Raw genomic sequence first — 24,921 nt, forward strand, 5'->3', positions numbered from 1 at the left:
AGTTCTGGCTGGAAGTGCTAGGGCACCGCTATGGGGAAGCTCACACTGCAGGAGTCCCGGCTGGCACTGCTAGGGCACTGCTGTGGGGAAGCTCACACTGCAGCAGTCCCAGCTTGAAGTGCTAGGGCACCGTTGTGGGGAAGCTCACACTGCAGGAGTCCCAGCTGGCACTGCTAGGGCACCGCTGTGAGGAAGCTCACACTGCAGCAGTCCCAGCTTGAAGTGCTAGGGCACCGCTGTGGGGAAGCTCATGTTGCTGATTTTGCCCCTGGCATTGCCCAGGGTCCTGTATTAAACTGAACTGTGATGTATGTGACAATTTCCCTTGTCTGACTGTGCCGGTTCCTTTCACCCTCTCTTTGCTACCAGCCGGAGCAGGAAACCACCCCCAGGCACAAGCAGGAGGTATTCTCTCTCTGGAGCATCTTACTGCCCATTGTATTGTCCATCTCCTTTAAAACAACAAGCACCCCATCCTTTCCCCCCATACTGTGTGTCACTCTATTTACTGGAATACAAGATGCACCCAAGCGTCTCTGGGGAGCCTCCCTCTCCGGAGAACTGTCAGATAAACCTAGTAGCCAAGCATATGGCCACTTTCCCCCAGAGCACAAGCAGCATCTTCTATCCCACTAAGTAAGGCAGCTCTCCTCGCCTCGTGTGTGTGAGCAAGAGCCCTCCCATGGTGCTACAGCCAAGTCACTGTGCCATTGGGATGTCCTGGCTACTGCGCTCTTTACTGACTCCTCTATGTCTTGTCCTCGTGTCTCTTCTGTGTCCAACCCTCTCCTGCGGGCTCCAGCTCCCCCTAACAGAGCAGAATGAGACTCACATCCCCCAGCCCTGTGACTTCCAGTTCACAGCGTTATCTCCATGCCAGCCTGGCTCAGAACTCCACATGGCGGCTCCTACCTGGGCTCGGTAATTCCATTGGCGAGGCGTGGGGTGGCATGAGAAGATGCTGCCCCACAGTGTATTTCAGATACAAACCTTTGTGCCAGCTGAGCTGTTCCTAGGGTGGTTCTCCTAGTGAGAGCTTTGGCCAGGTGGCCTGGCCTGCTGAGTTCCAGGACCAGCTCCAGCACTGGCCTTGGGGAAGTCACTTAAGATCTTTCTGTGTCTGTTTCACCAGTCGGTTAATAGGGAGCATGAGGGCTAGTGCATAATGCTCTTGGAAGATGAGTCTTGCTAGGGAGGGTTGTTGCATGGTTCAGTGTCACTTCAGAACCAGGCTGCTATTGCCTAGTCTTCGCTAGAGGTCTGTGAGGGTAATTAACCCGTGGAACAATTTACCTGGGGATTTGGTGGTCTTTAAATGGGGAGTCTTTCCCAAAGAGATGCTCTAGCTAAAATCCCTGCTGTTGCATCCAGCACAAGGGCAAGCCCCTTTGGTGAGTGATCCACTGTTCAACCCCAGCTGGTTGGTTTATTTTCCCAGCTCCTGTAGGTGCCCAGTCCAGTTCCCTCCGTAGTGTGTCTCATCCCTCATTCCTTTCTGCATGTGCCATTCTCCATCGCTGTCATGTGCACCCCAGTAACACCTTGTGCTAGTGATTGGCGAACCTCAGAACGGCCAGTTCTAGGATGCAGATAACATTTTGGATTCTTATCCTAAACTTCTCTGAGCCCCTTGAGTCTGCAGAGTTGGCTGGACTTCTCATGAGAAGGGCCTTTCTCAGGCCTCTTGGCTCCCGCAGTCCTGCACAGGACTCAGAAATGGACAGGCTGCTATAGGAACTCAAAATAAGGGCAGGGAAGAAGTTTATCTGAACCTTTTTGAACCTCCAAACAGGTTTAATTTGGGGCAAAAATTGGGGTTGGTTATTCTTTTTGAATGGGTTCGCCCATCCCTAGTGCAGAAATAGGGGGTCTCACAACCCTCACAATGTTATAGAAAGGATTGGGTCTGCTATAGAGATAGGGCCTGAATCAGTGTGTGGACCTGAATACCCCAAATCGTTATCTTTATAATGGGCCAAACCCAAACCTCTAGACCCCGTAGCACTCGGGGAGGCCCAAATCCAAGTCTGGACCAATTGCCAGAATCCAGTTCCAGGGAAGCCTTATGGAAAGTCCAGTAGAACATTTTCAGCTGGTTCCAGCTGGCAACTCTATGCAATCGAATGGAACAGATCTGGCCTACTGGCTTCAGGGGTGTTGGGGCATGATGACCCTCCAGCAGAAATTCACAGAGGCCAGTGGAACCTAGTGGAGACTAGATATGACTGAAATGGAAGTGACTCCCCTTTGAGTGCCACCGTTCTACTATTACTGAGAATCGTCTAGGATCGGCCTCAACCTGGCCTGACATTTGGATCCCAGGGAGCTGGGCTTTAGGATGGGAAAGGGGCACATTGATCAGTACCAAGAAGTACGTGTAAGTCCTGCTGGTCACTTTCAGCTGTTCCCTGGAGCTGTCCTGGTCTGCAGGGTGATTCCTGGCACATTTGGCTCTTGAGATCCCAAATTCAGCCTCAGCATGAAGCAGGCCCTCCCTTCCCCGCAGCAATCCGATCTCTGCCTCGCTAGTTACCCTCCCATCTCCCTCCCAAAGTTTTTAGACAAACCAGAAGACGTTTTGCTAAAGCACCAGGCCAGCATCAATGAGCTGAAGAGGACGTTGAAGGAGCCCAACAGCAAGCTGGTTCACAGGGACCGGGACAGGAGGCTGCCTTCATCACCAGCCTCTTCCTCACCCAAGAATGAAGATGAGACGCCAAAGGGGACCCCGGAGAAGGCCAGTGAGGTTCGTTCTGTCCTGTCTTGTGAAGGGGGTTTTCTGTTGATTTGTGTCTGTGGTTTGGTGGGAGGTGCCCCGGGGTTCCTGTGCTCTGTGCTACCCAGGAAAGAGTTCAGTGGAACCTGAGTAAAGAGTGTGCATATGGCAGCAGCCCGGGGTTGGCCTCTGGATTGGACCTCTTCCCTAGCCTTTGGCACTGCTTACCCCCAGACACCACAGGAAGTGCCATGCCCAGGCATCTGAGTGAGGACTAAGCCCAACCTCCATCTCATGCAGGGATTGGCCAACATGGCTCCATTGCTCCAGCCAGGGGAGCAGGTTATGTAGCCCACTCTGTGGCTGGAGCCAGTGCTCCTATCTGGAACCCCCATTGGGTGTCTTGCCCCTTCCTATCGTGATGGCTTCTTTGCTTGCTTCAGGGATGCCTACGGAGGAGTCAGGCCTGAGGACTCTCCATGGCCGATCTCCCCGTGCATGCAGTGTGAAGGGAAGTGAGCACATAATGCCAGCTGAGCTGTCTCTGGTGCCAGCACGCAGCACTGTGCTAGATTCTGCATATGTCCTCCATGCGTGACATGGAGCTGAGAAATGGGTCCTCTGGGCTCAGTGGGGTAGGCAGGGGAGAGGCTGGCTGCTTCTGGCTGATGTTGAGGGTTCCCAGCCCTCACCTACTCCAGAAGTGCTGGGAGTAGGATGTGGTAGGCCTCACAGGCGCTCTGCTTGCCAGTTGATGCTCCGTTCTGTCTGCAGGGTAGCTTGGCAGATGGCTCGGCAGTCCTGGGACCTGGAACGCAGCCCCTTGCAGCTTTAGGGGAATGGGGCAGCAGATACCGCGGCATGTTGAGCTAACCCCCACTGGGGCTGTGACCCAGAGATGAGGAAGGGCAGGTGAAATCAGTGAGCACTGTGCTCTGCTAGACAATGGCTTGGACGTTCACCTGTGGAGAAGCAACTTGAGATGGTTTGGGAGCGGGAGATTGGCTGTTTTAACTAAGAGATGGGTGAAAAGCCGCAGCAGGTGCCTGAGCTTTGCTGGTAAATGGCGCCACCTGCCGTTAGCTTCGAGCGTTGACTCCCTCAATTCCTGGCTGAGGACAGAAGTCCTGAGCAGCATCTAAATGACAAGGCCCTCTATCCTCCTCCCTGCCCCAGCTGCAGGGCCAGCTTTATCTTGGATTGGCTGCCAGATTTGTGCTCTGTCTGTACAGGGCCGTGCACACCTGTGGAGCTGTATCAGTACTGCTCATAGCCATAATGAGGCTGGTGGTCCCCAGCCCTTTGACCTGGAAACAAGGAAGGCTTTCTCTGAGCAAGTAGCCTGGGCAAGCCTCATACTGCAGTTGCCAGGACCATGAGGCAGGTCCATTGCTGTCTCTCAGCTGATTGAGGCTGCAGAGCAGCAGTGGGGTAATGGACACAGGTGTTTAACCCAGCCTAAGGAGGTTTTATGGCTTCTTATACCGAGTGCTGATCTCCGGCTGATCCTGTCACTGGGGAGTGTGGGGGCAGGTTTTGTCACCTAGCAGGGGTGGCTCAGCAATGACGGTGACTGGGAGGATGAGGGCAATAAGCTGGCAGCCATGCCAGCCTAGGGAACTATCAGCCATACCCAGTTGTTAACCCTTGTCTCCAAACCACCACTGACAGAAAGAAAAACTTCCAAGTGGGGCCTTCTACCCACAGCTTCTATCTGGTATCTTCCTTCCTTGGGGGATATCGCAGAAGCCTGGCTTCTCCTACAGCCCCCCTCTCCCAGCAGCTTCCTGCAGCACTTTAAGGGAAACTCCATCCCCTTCTCAGCTGGATCGGAGGAGTGAGGAGGGCTGCCTAGCCTCAGGCTTCTGGCCCTCAGGGGGGCAGGCACCCTGGTCCATTGTACCTGTCAGGGAGAGGGTTCTGGGTGGGGGTACTTGTCACTCTTGGGAGAGTAGCTACCTGCAGATCAGCCCCTCTAGCGCTTAGCCTTGACACTGCCTGGTGGGTGCTGGGCTAGATTGCTCTGTGCCGGGCTCAGGCTGGCGGGCAGGCCGCGGGGAGCTGAGATCAGCAGGAAGGAGTGCACAGCTCAGCAGGTCTGCAGTCACTGACAGTGGGCGGGGATGAGATTTTTTTAAACAAATGGATAAAGCACGAAGCCCCAGCTGGAAAATTCATGACCCTCATCCATTCATTCATTTATTCATTCGTTCTCGTTCTCTCTCTCTCTCTCTCTCTCTCTCTCTCCCCCCACCCCTCTGGCTGTGGGTGCTTGGGCTTCCCTTGCTGAAACAGAGGATTGAAGAGGATTCTGTAGAGGAGTTATCAGCCGAGCATGGAGCTGCCTTATCCATGGAGTCGTTCACCCAGAAAAGCCTTGCCTCTTCTCCTGAGGTTATCATCAGCCTTTCCAGTTATCTCTCTCTTTCCCATTCCCTCTTTGTCTCAGTTTGTTTACTGGACAGCCATTGCCAGGCTGTCTCTGTTTGTAGTCCCTTGTGTAATCCACCTCAGGGCCCCTGGGAAGATTTCCTGCCAATGCACCAACCACACATGGGTAGCCAGTCAGCTGCTAAGGAGCTGCTATTCTGAGCTGGGTCTCCCATCGTAACCCAGTAATAAGGATGTGTGTGTGGAGGCATAGACAAGTCCTGCACTGATCTCTGGAGCAGGGGTAGTAATCAATACCGACCTGGCAGCCTCTTTGCGTTCTCTTAGAGAATACTGGCTTGGCTGCAGTGTTGGTGAGAAAAACACTGAGCACTCCTTCCATCATACCACCTAGAGCTATGGTGAGGAGGGGTAGTGTGTGAGGGAAGTATTACTGTGTAGCTTTCCACTAGGCAGAAGAAAACTAGGTTACAACATGGTTCCCCTAACGTGAGTTTGCTCTGTCCACACAGGGGAGAGTGAATCAGATTCTAGGTTGGGGCAAAGCCGTGCTTAAACATGGTGATTTCTGCCACCTAGACAGGTCCCAGGGGGAGCTGAGAGACATTTTCTGATTAATCTACCTCGATGAGGGGGAAGATGTGAGGCTGTCAGAGTTTGGAGCCAGGAGAGGGAGAGGGGCATATGGGGTCTTTGCACTCTGTTAAGATATGGTTGTGCAATGGTGACCCTTGTGACGCTATCCCTCAACTCAGTTATCTCCTGGCAGACCTAGCAGCTAGTAACTGCTTTGGAGATTGTTTCCAAACCCTACTACAACCTAGCACAGTTGCAGCCTGCTTTGCATCCACCCCCAACATGGTTACCAGTCGCCCTGCTGAGAAAGTGCACCATAGGTTAGCCCTCTCGTGGGCCAACACTGCTGGTAAAACGTCCTATCCTCTGTGGACAACTGTTTTGGAAGAATATGTTGGGAGCCCAATGCTTGCCAGCTCTTTCTAAATCTGATTGTTTCTAGTGCAGTTCAAGCCATAGTGAGGACTGAGCCTAAAGCAGTCTGATGTAACAAAGTTCAGTTGCAGAGGTGCCCAAAAGGGCAGGATGGAAGATGCTGCAATTAACCAGGCCTGGTTTGGAGAGGAAAAGAGCTGAGTTTCTGGGGCTCTTTGATTGGACAGTCGGATGCTTCACTCCAGTTAGTTCTGCATCTGATTATCTGAACAATGCTCTGGATATTCCCCTACCCTGCTCCCCAAACCTGTACATAATTGTGTCTGTATCCAGAAAGAGCATTTAAGCCAAGAGTTTCCCCCACCCGTGCTCACTCAGAACAGCACACCAAGGCAGAGGTCTGTGTATAGGACTCATCACAACTGCCCACTGGAAACAGCTCCTTAAAATCCTGGCAATAGCTGTCCAGTAAACAACAGGGGCAATGCCTTCCAAAGACGCTGCTAACTGTACATGCTGAATTTGTGCAAAGCAGGTAGCTCAGTCCATGCAAGTGCAAGGGCTTGCATCTGGCAAGCACAGCCCTTTGAAAACATGGGCCTCATGTCTGGGTTTGGTGGCCGTTCGAACAATAGCTAGCTAATAGACTGCTGTTAGAACGCAGTGGGCCAGTGGCTTTTATTAGCAAAACAGCCTGATCCGCCACTGCTTTACTCCAGTTTGGCACCTTTGATTTCAGCGGCATTACCAGCATAACAGTGGAGTCGCACCGCGGGGAATCAGGCCCAGAATCGTTATTGTTCAGGCGGGCTTGCAGTGAAATGATCCGATCACCCCAAGAGAGGTTGGTAGGATCGGTATGATACAGGCTGCACAGCAGCTTCCCCCAATCTGTGGTGTGTCCCTCTGCATCCCAATGTTGTGGGATGATTTTTTATTAAATGTGTCAGCTCTTGCTAGCTCTGTGCACTCCTAGGATGAAATGGAGCTTGGACAAAAAACCTCCGTCACAGAGTTTATTTTGAAAAAAATAAAAAACCCAACACCAGTGGGGGGCCACAGAAGCACAGAGTGCATTTAGCACTGTCATCTTTCCCTCTGATTGTGGGAGGCATTTGGTGATTTGAAACACTCCAATGCAGAGCTGGATTGATTTCAGGTTTTGTTTTCTATTTAATTCCAAGTGTTTGTGGCTGTGAGTTGCGGGTTTGATGTATGGCTGCTGTAGCTTTGTCCTTGTGCAGCCTGGACTCTTAATGGGTAACACCGAGTTCTTTAGTTTGGAGTGTGTTTAAGAAATGGATGGAGTCCCCTGCTTACCTGTCTCCTTCCATGGCGTTGCATACTGCCCCCCTCTCCTCCCCTCCATGGAGTCAAATGTCCAAGTCCACCTTGTATGCAAGGAAATCCTTTGGAGCCTTCATTTTTAAGGCCAGTTGAAACTAAATTCTCTTCCTCCCACAATTCCCTCCCCCCCCCAGTCCCCTTTTACAGGATGTGATTCATGGAGTTCATGCTGTTTATAAGGAACACTTCCGGGCCCAGATGCCACTTCCTCTGTGGTGCTGGGGTCTGAGGCAACAGCCAGGCAACTAAACATGGTCTGACTGGAAGGGCTCCATCTCCAGCTACATGGGGATGCCAGTGGGCCAGCAGAGCAACACCACAGGTTGTCTCAGGAATGAGAATGAGCAACTTGTTCTCCCCTCACTTTTCCAGAGATTCCATCAACCTAGTTTTTTGTTCTCAGTCCAGTTGGGCCTAGGCAGGTGACAAACACACTTGAAAGGACTGAGGGGAAAAGAACAAGCGGCTCCTTTTGTGCACTGAGTTGGTGAGGTCGTGCAACCTTGTCTGACTAGATCCGTCCACTTCTCATGCCACCCTCCCAGTCACCACACAAAGGGGCCATGGAGGTATCTGACAACCTTATCTGTAGCCAGAGAGGAGCCATTGATTGTCTTCACACAGGTTGGCTCATGGACCCATGGCGCTCCCCTGGGGTGATCTGTCTTCATTGAGGAATTCATGGTGACCAAAGCACAGCTTCAAAATCCTTCTGCCACTCATGCCAAGAGTGGCAGCACCTGCCAGTGAAAGAAGTTCCATTGTTAAAGCCACTTTGTACTTGCCAGCTCTAGTTCTCTCTCCTCTGGCTGCTGGTGTCTCCTCTAACATCATGCTCTTCTCTCCTAATGAGCCAGTTGAGTGTCCTTCTAGCTAGTCCACATCTGGCCCCAGCTGCCTCCTTCTATGTGGTCTAATGGAGCCTGACTTCTCTGCCTTGGACTGCCTGCAGGAGGAGCTTCCTGAAAGTCCCAATACCAGCCAGGGCAGAGGAGGGTGTGCCCAGGAGACATGCTGAGTCAGGGCATCCTCCAGATAGGCAGTTCTAGCGTGGGCTGGCCACTGTTTAAAGCTGGCCTCCTCTGACAGAACACCTGAGGGAGAGTGCTAGTGCACAAACCATTCCCCACTTCTGGGGGCAACTCACTAGGGGTGTAACTGCCCCAATTGTTGCAAATAAAGGGGAGAAATGCCCAAATTGCCATGGCCTTTTTGGGGGGGGAGGGTCCTGCCATTTATATTTATAGGTTTGGGGAGAGAGCTGGGACATTGGATGAGGGTTTTCACTGGTCATTTCAATTATCCCTGATTTTAACAGTCCTCTTCCCCCCCCCCCCCCCCCCGGCAGCGCTTTCATTCTAAAGCATTTTCTTCCTTTCTCCTGCCTTTTTTTTTCTCTCCCCTTATTTGTTTTCTCTTCCCTTTGCCAGTTATCGTCTCTCTTTCTTCTACTCTATCTCTTTCACTCTCTCTGCAGTATTTGGGACTTAAGTTTCCACCTTCTGCTCTGAATGACACAACATGACTAAGCTATACACAGTTCAACACGAACACACAGTGCTAACTCCCCCGCCCCCATCAGTGCCTGCCAGTACCCAGGCCCTTGGTGGATACAGTAGTTTCTGCTCATTTTAGTTCAGGTCTCTTTCCAACTCACTATTTTCTCTATTGGAAGAGGAGCAGTGCAGCCAACTGCAAATCCTTTGGTACTGAAATTTGCTGTTTTGCACTGCAGAAAATCAGCATGGTCAGCTTCAAGAGACACTGTCTTCTACAGCAGGCCACACTAGGGTATGCCGTCTCTGCCCCACACTGCACTGTGCTGGGAATATACTGCAGTACAATCCATATCCCAGCACGGGCTCCCTGCAGCATACTACACTTAGCCATAGCAAACCAGTTGCTGCATGAAGATGCTGCAGTTTTGATTCAGTTGCAACTCAATCCAGTCTCTGTTCTGATGCGCTCCAGCAAAGCAGTATTCTAATGTCATTAGAGACTACATGCCAAGTGAGAGCTTTAAATAAACACACCCTGAAGTCCTAGCTGCTCTGTGTGAATGGTACAAATCCCATGGTGTTGGAGTAGACAGTTAGCTTAACTTTCCTGTTGAAGAAAATTCCCATCCTGTTGCTGTTGCATTCCAGTGGGTTATTTTTAAGAGCAGGTTAGAAAAGCACCTGTCTGGGGTGGTCTAGATAATACTTAGTCCTGCCATGAATGCAGGGCACTGGACTAGATGACCTCTCAAGGTCCTTTCCAGTTAGGGTGACCAGACAGCAAGTGTGAAAAATCGAGATGGAGGTGGGGGGTAATAGGTGTCTATGTAAGAAAAAGCTCCAAAAATCAGGACTGTCCCTATAAAATTGGGACATCTGGTCACCCTACTTCTAGTCCTATAATTCTATGATCCTAAGATTTCCCACCTTCCACCCCAGCAATGGCCGAACTCCAGCAATGCTGTGTCGGTACAGCTTGTAAAGTTTTTAGCTCTCCTGTGACATGAAAAGTGTCAAACGTGGTGCCTGTATACTAATGATATTAATAATGAATCATGATCTGGCAGCCCACTCCACTGTGTAGCAACAGATCTCTGCAGCCTAGATGCACAGTGCTGAATAGCAAATATCCTTCCACGTTCCTGTTGCAGGATGCTGCCTTTTTGCAGTATACTGTAGCTTGTTGTACTGCTTTTCTCGGTCCTTACTGCAGTGTTTGTGGCTATAACAGCTGTTGTGACCTGAATCCTTGTTTTTCTAGATTGTATTTTGTGTTGGGCCCCATTCTGAATTGCTGGAAACTCAGATAAATTGTTCCCTCTGATCAGGTTTGTCTGGAGATCTGGGAAATTAGGGGAAGATCTAACTGCAGTCCATGCCCATGTGACTTGGTGTGCCAATGCCAAACTCTCCACGGGTGTCAAGGATGTCTAGGAAGTGGTGATATCATGGGACCACCAATTTAGGAACTGATTTGGGGACGCAGACCTGTGCTAACTAGGTGGTTGGCTCTATCTCAAAGGAGAAGGGGCCCTATAGACAGATGAATTATCAGAGACACAAACGCTCTTGAACAGATGTGATGCTTTCTAGCAAACAGCTGTGGCAAAAGTCAGGGGTTGAGAGGAAAATCAGAGATTTCTAGGATTGTTAAAAGCGTTCTCTCTATACATAAAGAACTGTACCTAATTCTTTGAAAATCTGTGAGATTCTACGAAGCTTTGATTGGTTTCGGAACCAGTTTGAGCTGTAGAATGCTGATAGAGTATGGGTCAGAGTCTCTCCTTGCTTACCCCCTGTGTCAATATGACATGGCTTTGTTGCAGTCAGAGTGTGTGGGTGTAGGTCAGCTGCTTGAAAAATGGGGCCAAATTTTCATGAACATTTTCTAGAAAATTTCATCCTGTTTTTCATTCAAAATGTCAGTAAAAAATGCTGAAATTTAGAATTTCAGCATCTTTCAACCAGTTCTGTTCTACAACTGTTCGAAAAACATGGTGATAGTTTCACTAATATATTAGTGGATAAGTTAGACCCATTCCCCCCCCCCCCAGTGAAATTGCAGATTTTGGGGGGAAAAAATTGATCAGCTGTATCTGAGAGTAGAATTTGGTCCCAAGCCTTCGAAAAGGGCTAGGGGTCCAACTCAGTGAAAAGCCAAGCACCCTCTCTTCCATTGACTTCAGCACCAATTACACACGATCAGGCCCCTAGATTTCAATACTTGCTATCAGTTGGTTACTTGCCAGCTCCTTTATACACACATCTGAATCAGTTGTTGCATGAGTAATAATGGTTTAGTCAATACAGCCTTCTGTTACTTAACTAAACAGTGATCAGCTATTTAGGTAAAGTGTGTTTGATGCTAACTCTTCTTGCTCAAATTGCAATACAGGGTTCAGAGCATTGGGTATTTGTAGAGAGAGAAACTTCTAGGCTGGAAGAGCTTGCTCTAGAGAAAGCTATTGGAACCAAGAAAGAAGACGTACCTACAGGTCCTTCAGAAGAGCAAATAAGTGTGAGCTTATCAAAAGTGGACATTGCAGTAGGGAAAGCCAAAAAAGCAGTAGCACAAGAGGAACCAGCAAGTGTGAAACTGGATACCCATGCAAGAGACAAAATGATTGCTAGTCCAGAGGATTTTGAGTCTGTGTGGGAGGATGAAGTGTCTGAGAGCGAAATCAGAGAAGACCCCCTTTTGGAGGCAGAAAGCCAGCCATCTGAGAATGGCAAAGAGCAAAAGTCCAAGGAGGGACAAGAAGAGGTGATAACTAATGAACTTGAGCAACCAGCTGGCTCTTTGGAAGGCCAAGCTGAGCAAAATCAACAACCTGAAGATTCCCAAGCATATGAAAGACCAAGGTCTGAGCCTTCTGGGCCAGAACCTCCAAAGAAAGAAAGGAAGGATATCGTGCAAGAGCCTGGGTCTGTCTCACCAGCTTCAGATAAGGAAGAGTCCATAATACCTAGCCCAACCTCCGAGGGTGTTAAAGCTAACGTGGAGTCTAATGATGACGAGACAATGTCTTCTGCTGCAGAGAGGATCTTTTACTTAAGAGCTACAGAAGGAGACAAAAAGGAGAGTAAAATCCATCTCAGACTGGAAGAGGAAGAAAAGCCTTGTTCTGCTGAAAAAGAGGGCCTGGAGCCCAAAACAGACCTTTCCGATGAAAAAAGGACGAGCCCTGAGCTTGAACCAGAATCTGATCCAACAGCTATAAGGGGAAAGGACAAGTTCCAACCCACTTCCTCAGCAGGTGGCCAAGGAAAATCAGAGCTGGATGAATCAGTTATAGAATCAGACCCAGCTGAGAAGGTTCTAGAGCTTAGCAAAAAGACACACCCCCTAGGACTTTGTACTGCAGAGAAGGGGGCATATGCACCAGAGGCAGAGGAGTCTGCTGGGTCAATAGGCAGTGAATCGAAAGGTGGAACTGAATCTGAGTCACACTCTGCAGCAAAGGAATCGAGGGACGAGGACCCACAAGAACCGATGGCAGAATTAAAGCTTGGTTCCCTCCCCAGGGAAGGTGGAGAGACTGAGCTCTCTCAAGAACAGGGCAAGAGATACAGTGCAGCACAAAGCTCCATCCTGGCAGAAGGCCTGAAAGGGTCAGAAAAACAGGACATGTGGAAAGGGGAAGCAACTTCCAATGTGTCAGAAACTGGAAGAGAAACAACTGAGCTGGGAGAAAGAGAAATGTCAAAAATGATTCTTCAGATGGAAGCCATAGAGATTAAACCAACCCCCATTAGCCCCCCATGGCAGCATCCTCCCAGCACAACAGAAAGTCCAGAGGAAGAGAAACTAAGCCAGCCCACCGTGGGCAAGCCGCTCCAGGACACAGACCCCAAGGCGGGCGAGCCATCCTGGGACACAAGCCCTGCTGAGGGTGAGCTGCCCCAGGACACAGGCCCCAAGGCTGGTGAGCCTCCTCGGGACACAGGCCCCAAGGCTGGTGAGCCTCCTCGGGACACAGGCCCCAAAGTGGGCGGACCACCCCGGGATACAAGCCCCAAGGCGAGCCAGCCACCCCGGGACACAGGCACTGCTGAGGGTGAGCCGCCCCAGGACACAGGCACTGCTGAGGGTGAGCCACCCCAGGACGCAGGCCCCAAAGCGGGCGGACCACCCCAGGATGCAGGCCCCAAGGCGAGCGAGCCATCCCGGGACACAGGCCCTGCTGAAGGTGATCCGCCCCAGGACACAAGCACTGCTGAGGGCGAGGCGCCGCAGGACACAGGCCTCAAGGCAGGCAAGCCACCCCAGGACACCGGGCCTGCCAAGGGCAAGCCACCCCGGGACACAGGCCCTGCTGAGGGTGAGCCGCCCTGGGACACAGGCCCCAAGGCCGGCGAGCTGTCCCAGGACACAGGCCCTGCCGAGGGTGAGCTGCCCCAGAGTACAGGCCCCAAGGCCAACGAGCCACCCCAGGACACTGGCCTTGCCGTGGGTGAGCAGCCCCAGGATACAGGCCCCACCATGAGTGAGCTGCCCCAGGACACTAGCCCCAGTGTGGGAGAGCCACTCAGGGACACAGGCTCCAAGGTCGGTGAGCCTCCCCAGGACATAAGCTTCAAGGCAGATGAGCTACCCCAGGACAAAAGCCCTGCCAAGGGCGAGCAACCGCAGGATAAACCTCCTTCAGGAGAAGAAACTGAAGCCTTCCCTACAGGCTCTCCTGTAAAAGGATCACCTCATGGGGACAAGGAGTTGTCATGGCCTGTTGTTGCCACAGCTGAAGGCGGGAAACCTACCAACAGGAAACAAAAGCCAGAGTCTGGGCCTTTGAAGTCAATTGCAGGTGGGGTGAAAGTTGCATCTCAGGAGCCTGAGGAGGCACCTGTGGAGCTGGCTTCACCCTCCCTCACCACTGGCTGGCAGGGCTCACAGAGACATGACAGTGAGATGTATGAAAAAACCTCTGTGGCTTCTAAAATTAAGCTGTTTGAACAAGGTGGCACTTGCGGCCCCGTCTCTGATGAGCGAAAAAGAGCAGCCCAAGAGCAGCCCCGAGAGAGTGAAACCAAGAGACCATCTAAACCAACAGAGGTACAGATAGAGCCACCACGGGCCATGGGCCTAGTCACGTCTCCCACACCCTCGATCACTTCAGATGACAGAGCCTGGCATGCTGGGGAAGTGTCTGGTGTGGGATGCCTAATCACTGCGCAACGGGCAGCCACAGGACAGTCTTCCCAGCCTCCGTCTTTGAAGGAAGGTGTTTCCACCGATTCAGAGCACAGAGGAGAAGGCACCAGGCTTGCTTCCCCTGATTCCGGCTGTGAAATCACCCTGACGGACGCTGTGGTAACTCCTCCCATGAACTGTCCCAATGGAAAGTTCATAAGCATGTTGCGTGGCTCTTTTATTTATGATCATGTTCAATGGCACCTCACACATCCATTGACTGAGAACAGCCGCTTTGCATTCCCTGTCCTTTATGTATGTGTATGTGGCCTGGCTCCTAAGCTGAATGCAGACCCGCTGGCCAGTCGGTCCATCAGCTTTTGTTTTGTGAACTCCTGACGGTTTGGCCACCTGGAGAATGCCAACTGCTAATGTGAAACTGGGCACATGAGCTTCATGCCCAGGAGCAAGAAGGGGGTGTGGGGGTGCGGATCAGAGAGCTTTTATACCCCCCCACACACATGCACACCTAGCAGCAAAATTTCCACGCTTCCAGCTTGTTCCTTGCACTTCTTAATTTGTTGTCCCCTCTTGCTTGGCTTGTGAGTCCCTCTCACCTCCTCCCCCCACCCTGCCCCCCTTTGGCAAGCTGGTGCCTAGAGGGTGAAATAGCTTTCTGCTGCTCTTGTAAGGCACTGGCTCAGTTCCTTTTGGAGTTCATTGCTAAAGACTAACCCGTTTCTCTAATCCAGAGCAAATCTCAGGAACCAATTTGGGAAGAAAAGGATTTATTTGACCCATCAGTAAAAGCTGCCCCGAAAGAAGAAGGTTTAAGGACTGCTATTCCAGTGGTCTCCCAGGTCTCAGTGCTGTTTTACTAACTGCTTCTTACCGTAGTGTGAAAGCTCACCTTAACCAGCTGAGGACTGTATGCTTTTGACTCCTTCCCTATTGCAGAGCTGCTATATATATATATGTGTGTGTGTGTATATGTATATGCTCCTCTCGAGTTTGTTGGAGACCCTCTTGTCTCATACCTCTCAACCCACCAGTCATCTGGATAAAAGGCAGCCGAGTTGGAACGCTCCAACCAAAGCAGAGGATATCTCTGACTTTGTGAGGGCCTGATCCTGAGCGCGTCGAGATCACTGGAAGGCTTTGCATTGCTGTCAATGGGCTTTGGTTCAGCCTTTATAGAGAAGTGAAACCGTTCCTTGAGCAAAAAGCAAATCTTAAAACAAAAATAATGAATAATTCCCGATTTCTGACAGTAACCAGGTGGCAAGCAAGGTGGGGTGAATTTTACCCTGTACTGGAACAGTTGAGAGGTATGTACGTCGTTCGAGAGGAGCCAGCAGAGGAAGGCTATCTCTTTGCTCTGATCCTGTTGTCAATTACACTGATTAAAAACATAGCTGACTAAACTTGAATGGGTCCGCTCCGGTTGTGCAGCATTTTGGGAAGCATTACAGAGTCCGGACTCATTCTCACACAAGCGCTCTGTTCAGCTTCCAGCAGGATCCCCTGCAGGGTGATGCTCTGCCCTGTCCCATTCACAGGGCCTCCATGGATGAACATTGACCATTCCTCCCATATATCTGATTAAAATGAGCACACAAAAACCTAGAGTGATGCCCCAACACAGTGAGTGTAAAACTCTTATGGGGTGATCTCAGTGAAATTGACAAGCTCCTTCACTTCTCCTTGAATACATGCAGCTGATGGAGCTTTTTTCTTTTCTTTCATTCAAACTCGTATCCTTTCCCCCTTTCCCTTCCTTGTTTGTTTTGGTGCCAAACTTACTGACACACGACTGCAGTCTGAGCTGTTTATAAATGTCTCTTAACATACCTGTTGTTTTGCACACGTTTGCTTCCATCAGGCTCAATGACATGCCTGAGAATTTCTTTGGGACTGTTTTTCTCTTTTATTATTATTATTATTTTATTTCTTTTCTAATTCCTCTCCTCTCTGCAGATCAGACCAAATAAATTTCCCCTGCAAAGTTGCTGCTGTCAAAATTTTCAGTTTTCCTGCTTGAGTTGTGTTTGAATCCCCCTCTGTGACATTTTCCTCCCTCTCTCCTGTTGGCTTAGCTGGCACTAGACTGCCCTTTGGTATTTACAGTCTTAGCCTCTCTTCGCCATTGTGTCTCATTCAGAGAGCGGGAGCGAGGGAGGGCGCAGAGGAGAAGGCGAAGCCACCTCGGCACAGGGCTCCTGAGAGCGACACTGGAGATGAGGAGCAAGACCAGGAGAGGGATTCAGTCTTTCTGAAGGACAACCATCTGGCCATCGAGCGAAAGTGCTCGAGCATCACGGTCAGCTCAACCTCCAGCTTGGAAGCCGAGGTGGACTTCACTGTGATCGGCGACTTCCACAGCACAGCCTTTGAAGACTTCTCCAGAAGTCTGCCTGAGCTCGATAAAGACATGAGTGAGAGGGAAGCTGAAGGTGCAATTTCCTCCCAGGATACTGACAAAGCAGCTCCTGGCCAAGAAGAAGATGCCAAGGACGGGGAGCAGGGCTCCCACCATATCCCAGAAGTGTCTCACTTTGAGGTACTATGGGGAGCCATGCTGCAAGACTTGTGTTTCAGTGTCGTCATCTCACAGATACTGTCTTGGCATCTGGCATTGCTTGACCAGCATGCCCCTTGCATCTGTTTGGAAGAGCATGCCAGCTTTCAGACAACCCAGAGATCCTCTGGAGTGTTTGTTTTCCCCAAATGAATGTCGTCTCTGTTTTGCATGGCTATTTTCAACTCCTCCAGGTGCATGATTATATTGTGTAAGTGTGTCCATGCATCTCCTAACTGAAAAAGCCATCGTCACCTTAACTCACTGTGTTTGGCTGGCTATCCCATGCTTGTACTGTAGCAGCATGCACGGGTGAGTGTTGTGTTTCTCTTAACCCAAATCTCTGTTCCTGTGTGTTGCATGAATTTAACAAACAGCATGCGTGTTGAAGTAACGTGTACTGTGGTCATAAAGGGAGATGAGCACCTTACATAAGGGCTGGTGGGACATGGCAAAAAGGTCTGTGATGATTCCAGTGAGGGGAGTAGTTATAATATGATCAGGCTAAACAGACTGCACATGTAGTTGCTGGAGAAACTAAAGGTGTCCAAATGCCAAGGAGAACAGGGCAGAGCCGGAACCACAGTGAATGAAGCACTGTGCTCTCTGCAATTCTGAAACTGGGTCCAAGTCCTCAGTTCCTTCCCATGGATTGTGTCTTCCGGCCTTCAGTGTTCCCAAGTCCCTCCTGTCTTCTGCAGATTGGACATTTTACTCTGTGCAGAGTGGCACTGCTATCCAGAGAACCAAACTCCCTGCCGTTCAAATCAGGAGAGGTCTGCCCCCTCGGCCAATGCCCCTGTCCCCCTAGAATAGCACCCTGATAGAGTCGCTGTTTTTTACCACCTAGGCCCAGGCTTCAATTTGGTGTGTAACTGACATGTGGCGCACCCCCACAAGCCATTCCCTGCAAGGAAATTCACACCAGGTTGCTTCAGAGCCAAACGTTAGGACCAAACTCAAGCAGAGTCAAGGCCAAGAAATTAAACCAGTATCCCCACAGGCATCCTCAGGGTGTTTGAAGTGAAGCCTGTGCTCAGAGAATATCCTGTAAACACAGGTGCCATGGGAAGAATACATCCTGGAGACCTGGGCCTTGAATTTGCCCCAGGATACAGCCTGGCAGAGGTGGGGAGTGGTTGCATTCTCCCCTCTGCCAGGATGGCCTGCAGAGACTAGCACAGCCCATAAAATGAGGGCAGGGGCATGGCCAGGGCAACTGGGTGAGTGCTGGATCAGTACATTCCCTGAGCAGCCTTCACCAGTAGGGTTCCAGTTGGATGGGCAGGTGCTGGTCATGTGTTTCTGCCCCTCAGAGTTAGTCCTCCTCTGCCCTGCATCCCTGAGGGTCAGGCTGGCTCCACGCACCCACATGGGTGAACCTAATCCATCATTACAAATCTTCCCTAGGCCACCAGTGCAATGAGTTTAGTGGGTCTCATTCTAATCTCGAGTGGCTGTTTGTCACAAACCAGGAGACGCTTTGCAGCCTGCTCAGGAGAAGGCCCGCTGAAGGAGCATCAGCTTGGGATTGGGGTGCTCTGGCTAATTGTGTGGGGAAGCCTGCACAGTGCCTGTGTGCATTATGGGCGACACTGGTCTGTGCTGTTTTTTCCCTCAGTGTAAAGAGGCCTACAGTTACCCAAGACAGGGACCTTGCAAATGCAGCCTGGGTCTCCTAGCATCCACAGCTCTTCCCAGCAAGTGTTACTTTGTCCATGGACTGCAGGAGGCAGGTGCTAACATGTGCAGCTTAGAGAAAGAGGTGCAATTCAGTACACACTAAGATGCTGTTGCATTTTTAACTGAACCCAGGAACCAACGCAGTTTCACGCAGTCTGTTGCTGACTTGCTGTGTTCCCCCTGCAGTCATCCATTCTGAAAATAGAGGCTGTGACTGTCAGCTCGGTGACTGGCACAAAGAAAGTAGAACCAGAGGTCTCCGTGCACCACAGAGTCACCACGGCGGAAACACAGGTGACTTGCTCCTTTGCACTTGCTGAGTTTTTCTCCGCAGCATGGCACTACCATTCAAAAAGTGCGAGAGCCAGCAGCTTTGCACCACCATGCTTTCTGTGGAGCCTCATTCTGGAGTTAACAAAATCCCCTCCAAAATCCCCAAACTGCAGGGGAAATAAAAGCAAACCAAGCAAGTTCTTCCTCTCACCCCTCGGGGGTTGGAGACCCCTGGCCACACACACAGGATTCATTTCTGGGGCCTGTTCTACACCTAAACCCCTAGCGACATTGCCTAGGGCTGTGAAAAACATCATGCCCTGTGGGACATAGTTAGGTCAGCCTAACCACTGGTACAGACATGGCTAGACCTTGCTTTCACCTTTTGGAGAGGTGGATTCACTACATTAATGGAAAAACCTCTTCAGCTACAGCGCCATAGTTTAGCTGTGGTAGTGTAGACATACCATTAGATCAGGTGAGGTTTTTAAAATATGCTGGTCAGTTTTGTGGGGTTTCTTTTTAATCCTTTAAAATGGCAGGCCTTCCTCAGTGGAGACCACAGACTAGCTCCTCTTCTTATCTAGAGATGTCAAATCAAGGCCCCATCCCACTCCTGGCTCTTAAAGAACTTTTCTCTCACATGCACCCCTCTCTGCACACATCACTTGAATACGGGATTCACGTCCTCTCCTAAATTGGTGTTCAGCTGTGCATTGCTCTCTGGCTGCTGTGCTCCTCCCACAGGAGGGTGCCTTGGTGGGGGGCATATAACAGAGACCTGTGGTTTGCATTCCTGTTCATTAAACACTTCGCACCAGGCTAGTTACTGCCCATCTGCAGCTTCAAGACCTGTCTACAGCTTCCCTACCCCCAGTGCGTCACTGCTCCAGGGCACTAATGTTTTGTCAGACAAAGCAGACCAAGTGCTCCTTTCCAGCTGGCTAACTCCTCGGCTGTATTTTTGTGGACTCACCAGATCTCCCCTTCCCTTGGCAGGTTGACAGAGGCACCCTGGGCGGAAAAGAGACAACAGCCAAGTCCCACATCGTCACCACAGAAAGCATATCAGTGACCTCAGTAAGCATGTGCCTCTGTGGAGCCAGGCCATCTTTTCCTGAGGTCCCCAGGTGGCGGCGTCTGATTGCGTCCTCCTTCATTGATTGATCCCTGGGTGCTGGGTGAGAGGGAGCGGCCTGAGCTGGGTGGGGGGTGCTGTTCTATTGGGGACAGGGACGGAAGGCCGCTCTATCCTTGGCCATTTGAAGATGGCAGCAAATGAAGGGAGAGGCCTACAGACCTGCCGTGTCTCTGATGCTCCCCTCCCAGCTGTTTGTCCTGCTTGTGTCCATGCCAATGCTCCAATGTATGTTGTTCCTCCAGGATCCCAAGCCTGGGAAGGGAATGAGCCCGGCTACCGAACTTCGCTCCATGTCTCCAGTGAGTTGAGAAAGTGCTTCCACTTCCCAGGTTTCTGTGCTGAACAGAGGTCCTGGGGGTGCTGCAGGGATGCTGTCTGGCTGTGAAATACCACCCCTTGGAGCTGGCCCTTGGTTCAGGGTTTAGGCTGTCCTCAGTTGGTAGCTCATGCACCTGCTGCAGACATAGGTTAGGGGTTTGTTACAGGAGTGGGTGGGTGAGATTCTGTGGCCTGCATTGTGCAGGAGGTCAGACTAGATGATCATAATGGTCCCTTCTGACCTTAAAGACTATGAGTCTATCTTTTCCTGGGCGCAGACACCCTCCTCCAGCATGGGGACGGAGTGCACCAGCTCCTTGGGCTGAGAGATTTCTGTGGAGCAGGAAGGGAGGACAGGCTGGCCATCCCACTTGCCTAAAGAATGCAAGGCAAGGCAGGGCCTGGAATCTTCCACCTGGTGACTCTCTACTGTCCAGAACAAGCAAACATTGAACACCGATTGGGACTGGAGAGCTCCCTAGACTAACTCCTCATTCAGGCAAAGGTCTCAGTGACTCCAGGGGAGCTCTGCTTGAGCAGCAGCATTCGGGGGGTGGTCAAATATCACTAAGGATTTGGAGCCCTAAGAGGTCAATGTGATCCAGCTGCAGATCCCTCTTCTCGGGCTCAATCCTGTGGGGTGATGCTCAGCTTCCATCACTGTCTATGGTCAGCAATTTGCGGGGCGCACTCAGCACCTTGCAGGATCAGGCCCTTAGAGCAGCACGTTCTTTTTTTACTGCTTTCCCCCTTTGCTTACTACTAGGCGGGGTGAAGCCTGGCCCAGTGCTGCCCCCATTCCAGGTCGGTCACTTACCAAGGCCTACTTCCCAAAGAAGCACAGACACTCAGGGTGCCTGCAGCAGAGAAGGGGGTATGCGCACCCAGCCCATACACTCAGAGGAAAATTGCATCTGTCCTTCACTCTTCTGTGTTTGGAGCTGGATGTAAAACAAAGGACCCCAAAGAAATGCAATAGAATGGAATTGTGTTCCCCATTGAGAGGGGCCCTCTCTGCTGCTCCATCAGTTGTTGTGGTTGCTCCGGAGATGACAGCCTGTCCCCACAAAAACACTCAGACCGACTGTAAGCCTCTCTCTTGCCTTGCAAACTCTTCACCCCTCTGCAGAGCAGGGAGACAGTCTGGTAGCCAAGCAGCAATTCATGGGCTGACAGGCTGAGTAATCGCCTTGGCTCTCTGAGCCCCACTTCTCTTTCTTCACTCCTTTTTTTATCTTCCTCTCCCATCATGGGCTGGCTCCCAGCCTCATACAGGGAGGGCAGGGCTGGACTCAGCCAGCCCCTGCTAGCACAGCTCTCCCTCTGGTTGCACTCTCTCCTTGTGGAAGGACTATGAGATGCACAAAGGCCACGGTGGTGGGTGATCCAAGTCCTAACTCCCAACCCCCACAGCACAGCACAGAGCCAACCTAGGAGCAGGCCTGGAAGACAGTGCAAGAGAGAAAAGGAATGAAGAAAGAATAGGGAGGTTTGAATGATCTCTCCTGAGAGCTGTGAAGTAGGAAGCATTCTGGCATCCTCCCAAGCCCCACACTGATAGCATCGGGGAAGTGGCATCACTGACAAGGGCTCCATTGCCCTTTCTCCTGTTAACAGAAGTTCCTTGCATGTTCTGTAGATCACCAGCAGCTCTGCTGGGAAGGAAGTTCTCACCAGCATATTTGGTGCCACTGCCGAAACCCTCTCCACCTCCACCACTACCCACGTTACCAAGGTAAGAATGACGAAGGCACAAAGTCAGGAGTGGGACATCGCCGAAACATAATACCTTGTGGGCAGGCTGTGGGTTCCTAAAGAAAACAGCTTCCATTGGGAGAGGAAGATTGTAATGTACACTAATTGGAAACAGCAAATGCATCATCCCATAGTGGCCCATGACTGACGCCATTTACATAGCAACTGAACATGCAAGAGTTCTTTACCACTGAAAGTAAATGAGGCACTTTCAGCACTGATATAAGTGGGTTCCACTTCATTGGGGCCAGTAGCATCGGGGTGAATTTGGGCCAATGTGTTTCTGCCATTTGTGGCTGTGTCCTACTTTTCAGGAAGGAAGGCAGTTTGCAGTGTGCATGTCATATATTTATACACACCAGGGACAAAACTGATCTACTGGGAAAGGCGGGGATTTTGCCAGCGAGGCAGAGAAATGTTCTGAGTTGGGTTGGATTTCCGAATTGCTCAGCATTGCCCCAGCTCCCCCTGATTTAATTGGGAGCAGAGTTAGGTTGGTGCGTAGCACTTTTGAAAATCCCACCTAATGCCAAACCAATGAAGAGAGCCATTTCCAAACCCAAGAGCCCTCCAGGGAAAGCCACCCACACAGGTGCCCGGTACTGGGGCAAAAACACATCAGCTGATCTCAGCTCTTGGAGTGACACACAGGGAGAGGTTGGATCTCAAATTCAGCAGCTAATGCAGGACACAAACCATGTAGGGCTTTAAGGATCAACTTCAACGCCTTGAACTGCATCCCCAAGTGAACGGGAGGCCAGTGCAGTCTGTGGAACACTGGTGCAATATGTTCCCTTTGGCCCTCCCCACAAAGCAATCAGACTGCTCTGTTCTCCGCTAGCTGAAGCTTGAGCAGCCTCCAAGGCAGCCACCTGTCTAGTGTGTGAGAATCATCCAGTCTGTGGACTCATCCTGGCCCCTTTTCCATTCCAGACTGTGAAAGGAGGGTTTGCAGAGACCAGAATAGAGAAGCGGATCATTATTACGGGAGATGAAGATGTGGATCAAGACCAGGTAGGAGGGAAACCTGTGAGAGGACATCCAGTACTGTTAGGGGACCTTCAGTGGTGACTCTTTCCTGCACTTTTTCCTGCTCTGCTGTGAAAGCAAGTCCGCGCACAGCCCAGCTATTACTGGGAAGTGCTTGCTTCCCTGAATAGATCATTCACTGCAGGGTGTGGAAGAGGGGATCAGCTGAGGTGGAGGTGCTATGTGGGTACAGAAGGCTCTGCACTCACAGCAAAGCCTGTCTGTGCCCTGAGCAAGTGACCTGAAAGGTGCTACCCCATTTGGGCCTACAATCAAGACAACATAGTCATTTGATTTATGCTGGCCAGTAGCATCTTCCAGTCTAGAGTCTCCCACCAGTGTCACTTTGAGTAATGAGGAAACGGCACATGCTTGCTCTTCTCAGGTGTAGCTAGCTGTTTGGACAGTGAACACAGGCTGGCCGTTGGGGTGGCATAGCTGTAATTGAGATTACACTCTAACCACCAAAGGAGGGAGTGGATTGAACGTGTAAGCCAAGCACAATAAAAAAAAAAATCCAAAACAAGGATTAAATTCAAACAAGGAGCCAGACTCTGGAATCCTCGAAGGGTACGTCCACACAGCAGCCGTGGGTGCGAATGGTACCTGCCCTACTCTAGCTAGCTCACTGAATATAGCAGTGAGGATGTGACTGCATGGGCTTCAGCGATGGCTGTACAAGCAAGTACGTACCCAGGGGGATCAGTTGGGCTTGTGCAGCCCAATCTGAAGCCTGCCTCTCAGCATCCTCACTGCTATGTTTAGCCAGCTAGCTAGAGTACAGCTAGCGGGGGTGTGTCTACACAAGCTATAAAGCAGACCTGGGATGGCACTGTACACACTGGTAGAGTCAAATAGGTTTGATTTCTTTTTTTTTTTTTTACAAGCAAAGGGTTCTTGTAGCTGAAGTTGTCATTTGCGTATTGCAACACTCTCTACAGCAAACCTGGACCTTCCATCTCCTTCTCTGTGGAGTTTTGCTGTAGCCCATCACACTCCAAGTGCTTCCATTGAATGCATTTGTAGTGTTGAAGTACTCCCTCTTTGTGAATGAGTAGCAGAGAGTGACACAAGTCTCTTGGACAGAAGAGCTGGATTCCAGGCACTAGTCCAGAACGCGCTTCCTTACTTTTTTTTAATAATACCACTAAGAAAATCAACAATACGAAGTACACAAAAAACTAAACGTAAAAACAAAGTTCTCTTAAAAGGAACAGAATCTAAAATATTACTTAACACAAAGAATTGCTGAAGTTCCTCTGCTAAGAGTTCAGTGATGAAGACTCAGGTGTTCTGCATCTCTAGCTGAAGAAATCTGGCAATAATATTTGCAAACTCATGGATGATAGGAAAGACTGGAGAACGGCTAACATAGTGCCCATCTTTAAAAAGGGGAGAAAGGAGGAGCTGGGAAACTATAGACCAGTCGGGCTGACCTCAGTACCTGGGAAGCTACTAGAGTAGGTGTAGGCAACCTATGGCATGCGTGCCGAAGGCAGCACACGAGCCAATTTTCAGCGGCACTCACACTGCTCAGGTCCTGGCCACTGGTCCAGGGGGCTCTGCATTTTAATTTAATTTTAAATGAAGTTTCTTAAACATTTTAAAAGCCTTATTTACTTTATATACAACAATAATTTAGTTATCTATCATAGACTTATAGAAAGAGATCTTCTAAAAGCATTAGAATATTACTGGCACGTAAAACCTTAAATTAGAGTCAATAAATGAAGACTCGGCAAACCACTGCTGAAAGGTTACCAACCCCTGTACTAGAGTAATGTATAAAACATTCAATTTGCGAATACCTGGAGGATGAAGTGGTGATTACTAGCAGTCAGCATGGATTTACCAAGAACAAATCGTGCCAAACCAGTTTGATTTCCTCCTTTAACAGGGTTTGGTGGATAGGGGGAATGCGGTGGACATAATATACCTGGACTTCAGCAAGTCTTTTGACATAGTACCACATGACATTCTGGAGAAACGTGGGCTTGGCAGAACTACCATTAAGTGGATACATAATTAGTTAAACAACTGCAAACAAAGAATAACTATTAATGGAAACATGTCACATTGGAGGGAAATCTCAAATGGAGTTCCACGGGG

At 50.4% G+C, this 24,921-nt stretch overlaps 1 protein-coding gene across 12 annotated transcripts in view; it reads left to right on the forward strand.

Annotated features, from left to right (window-relative positions):
• The window catches only part of EPB41L1 (erythrocyte membrane protein band 4.1 like 1), a 161,343-nt gene that overhangs the window by 129,066 nt on the left and 7,356 nt on the right, over window positions 1-24,921 (forward strand). For 3 of the 12 annotated variants that reach the window (XM_030533303.1, XM_030533304.1, XM_030533305.1), the window contains 11 exons: window positions 370-405; window positions 2,555-2,746; window positions 5,012-5,110; window positions 11,300-14,215; window positions 14,788-14,895; window positions 16,197-16,595; window positions 18,483-18,590; window positions 19,569-19,649; window positions 19,953-20,009; window positions 21,668-21,763; window positions 22,717-22,797. In XM_030533303.1, coding sequence (XP_030389163.1) covers window positions 370-405; window positions 2,555-2,746; window positions 5,012-5,110; window positions 11,300-14,215; window positions 14,788-14,895; window positions 16,197-16,595; window positions 18,483-18,590; window positions 19,569-19,649; window positions 19,953-20,009; window positions 21,668-21,763; window positions 22,717-22,797 — 4,173 coding nt within the window. The remainder of the gene's footprint in view (window positions 1-369; window positions 406-2,554; window positions 2,747-5,011; window positions 5,111-11,299; window positions 14,216-14,787; window positions 14,896-16,196; window positions 16,596-18,482; window positions 18,591-19,568; window positions 19,650-19,952; window positions 20,010-21,667; window positions 21,764-22,716; window positions 22,798-24,921) is intronic. The other 9 variants (XM_030533306.1, XM_030533308.1, XM_030533307.1 and 6 more) reach the window with 9 other exon arrangements.

This window comes from Gopherus evgoodei, chromosome 14 (assembly GCF_007399415.2).
Source record: "Gopherus evgoodei ecotype Sinaloan lineage chromosome 14, rGopEvg1_v1.p, whole genome shotgun sequence".
Lineage (NCBI taxonomy): Eukaryota > Metazoa > Chordata > Testudines > Testudinidae > Gopherus > Gopherus evgoodei.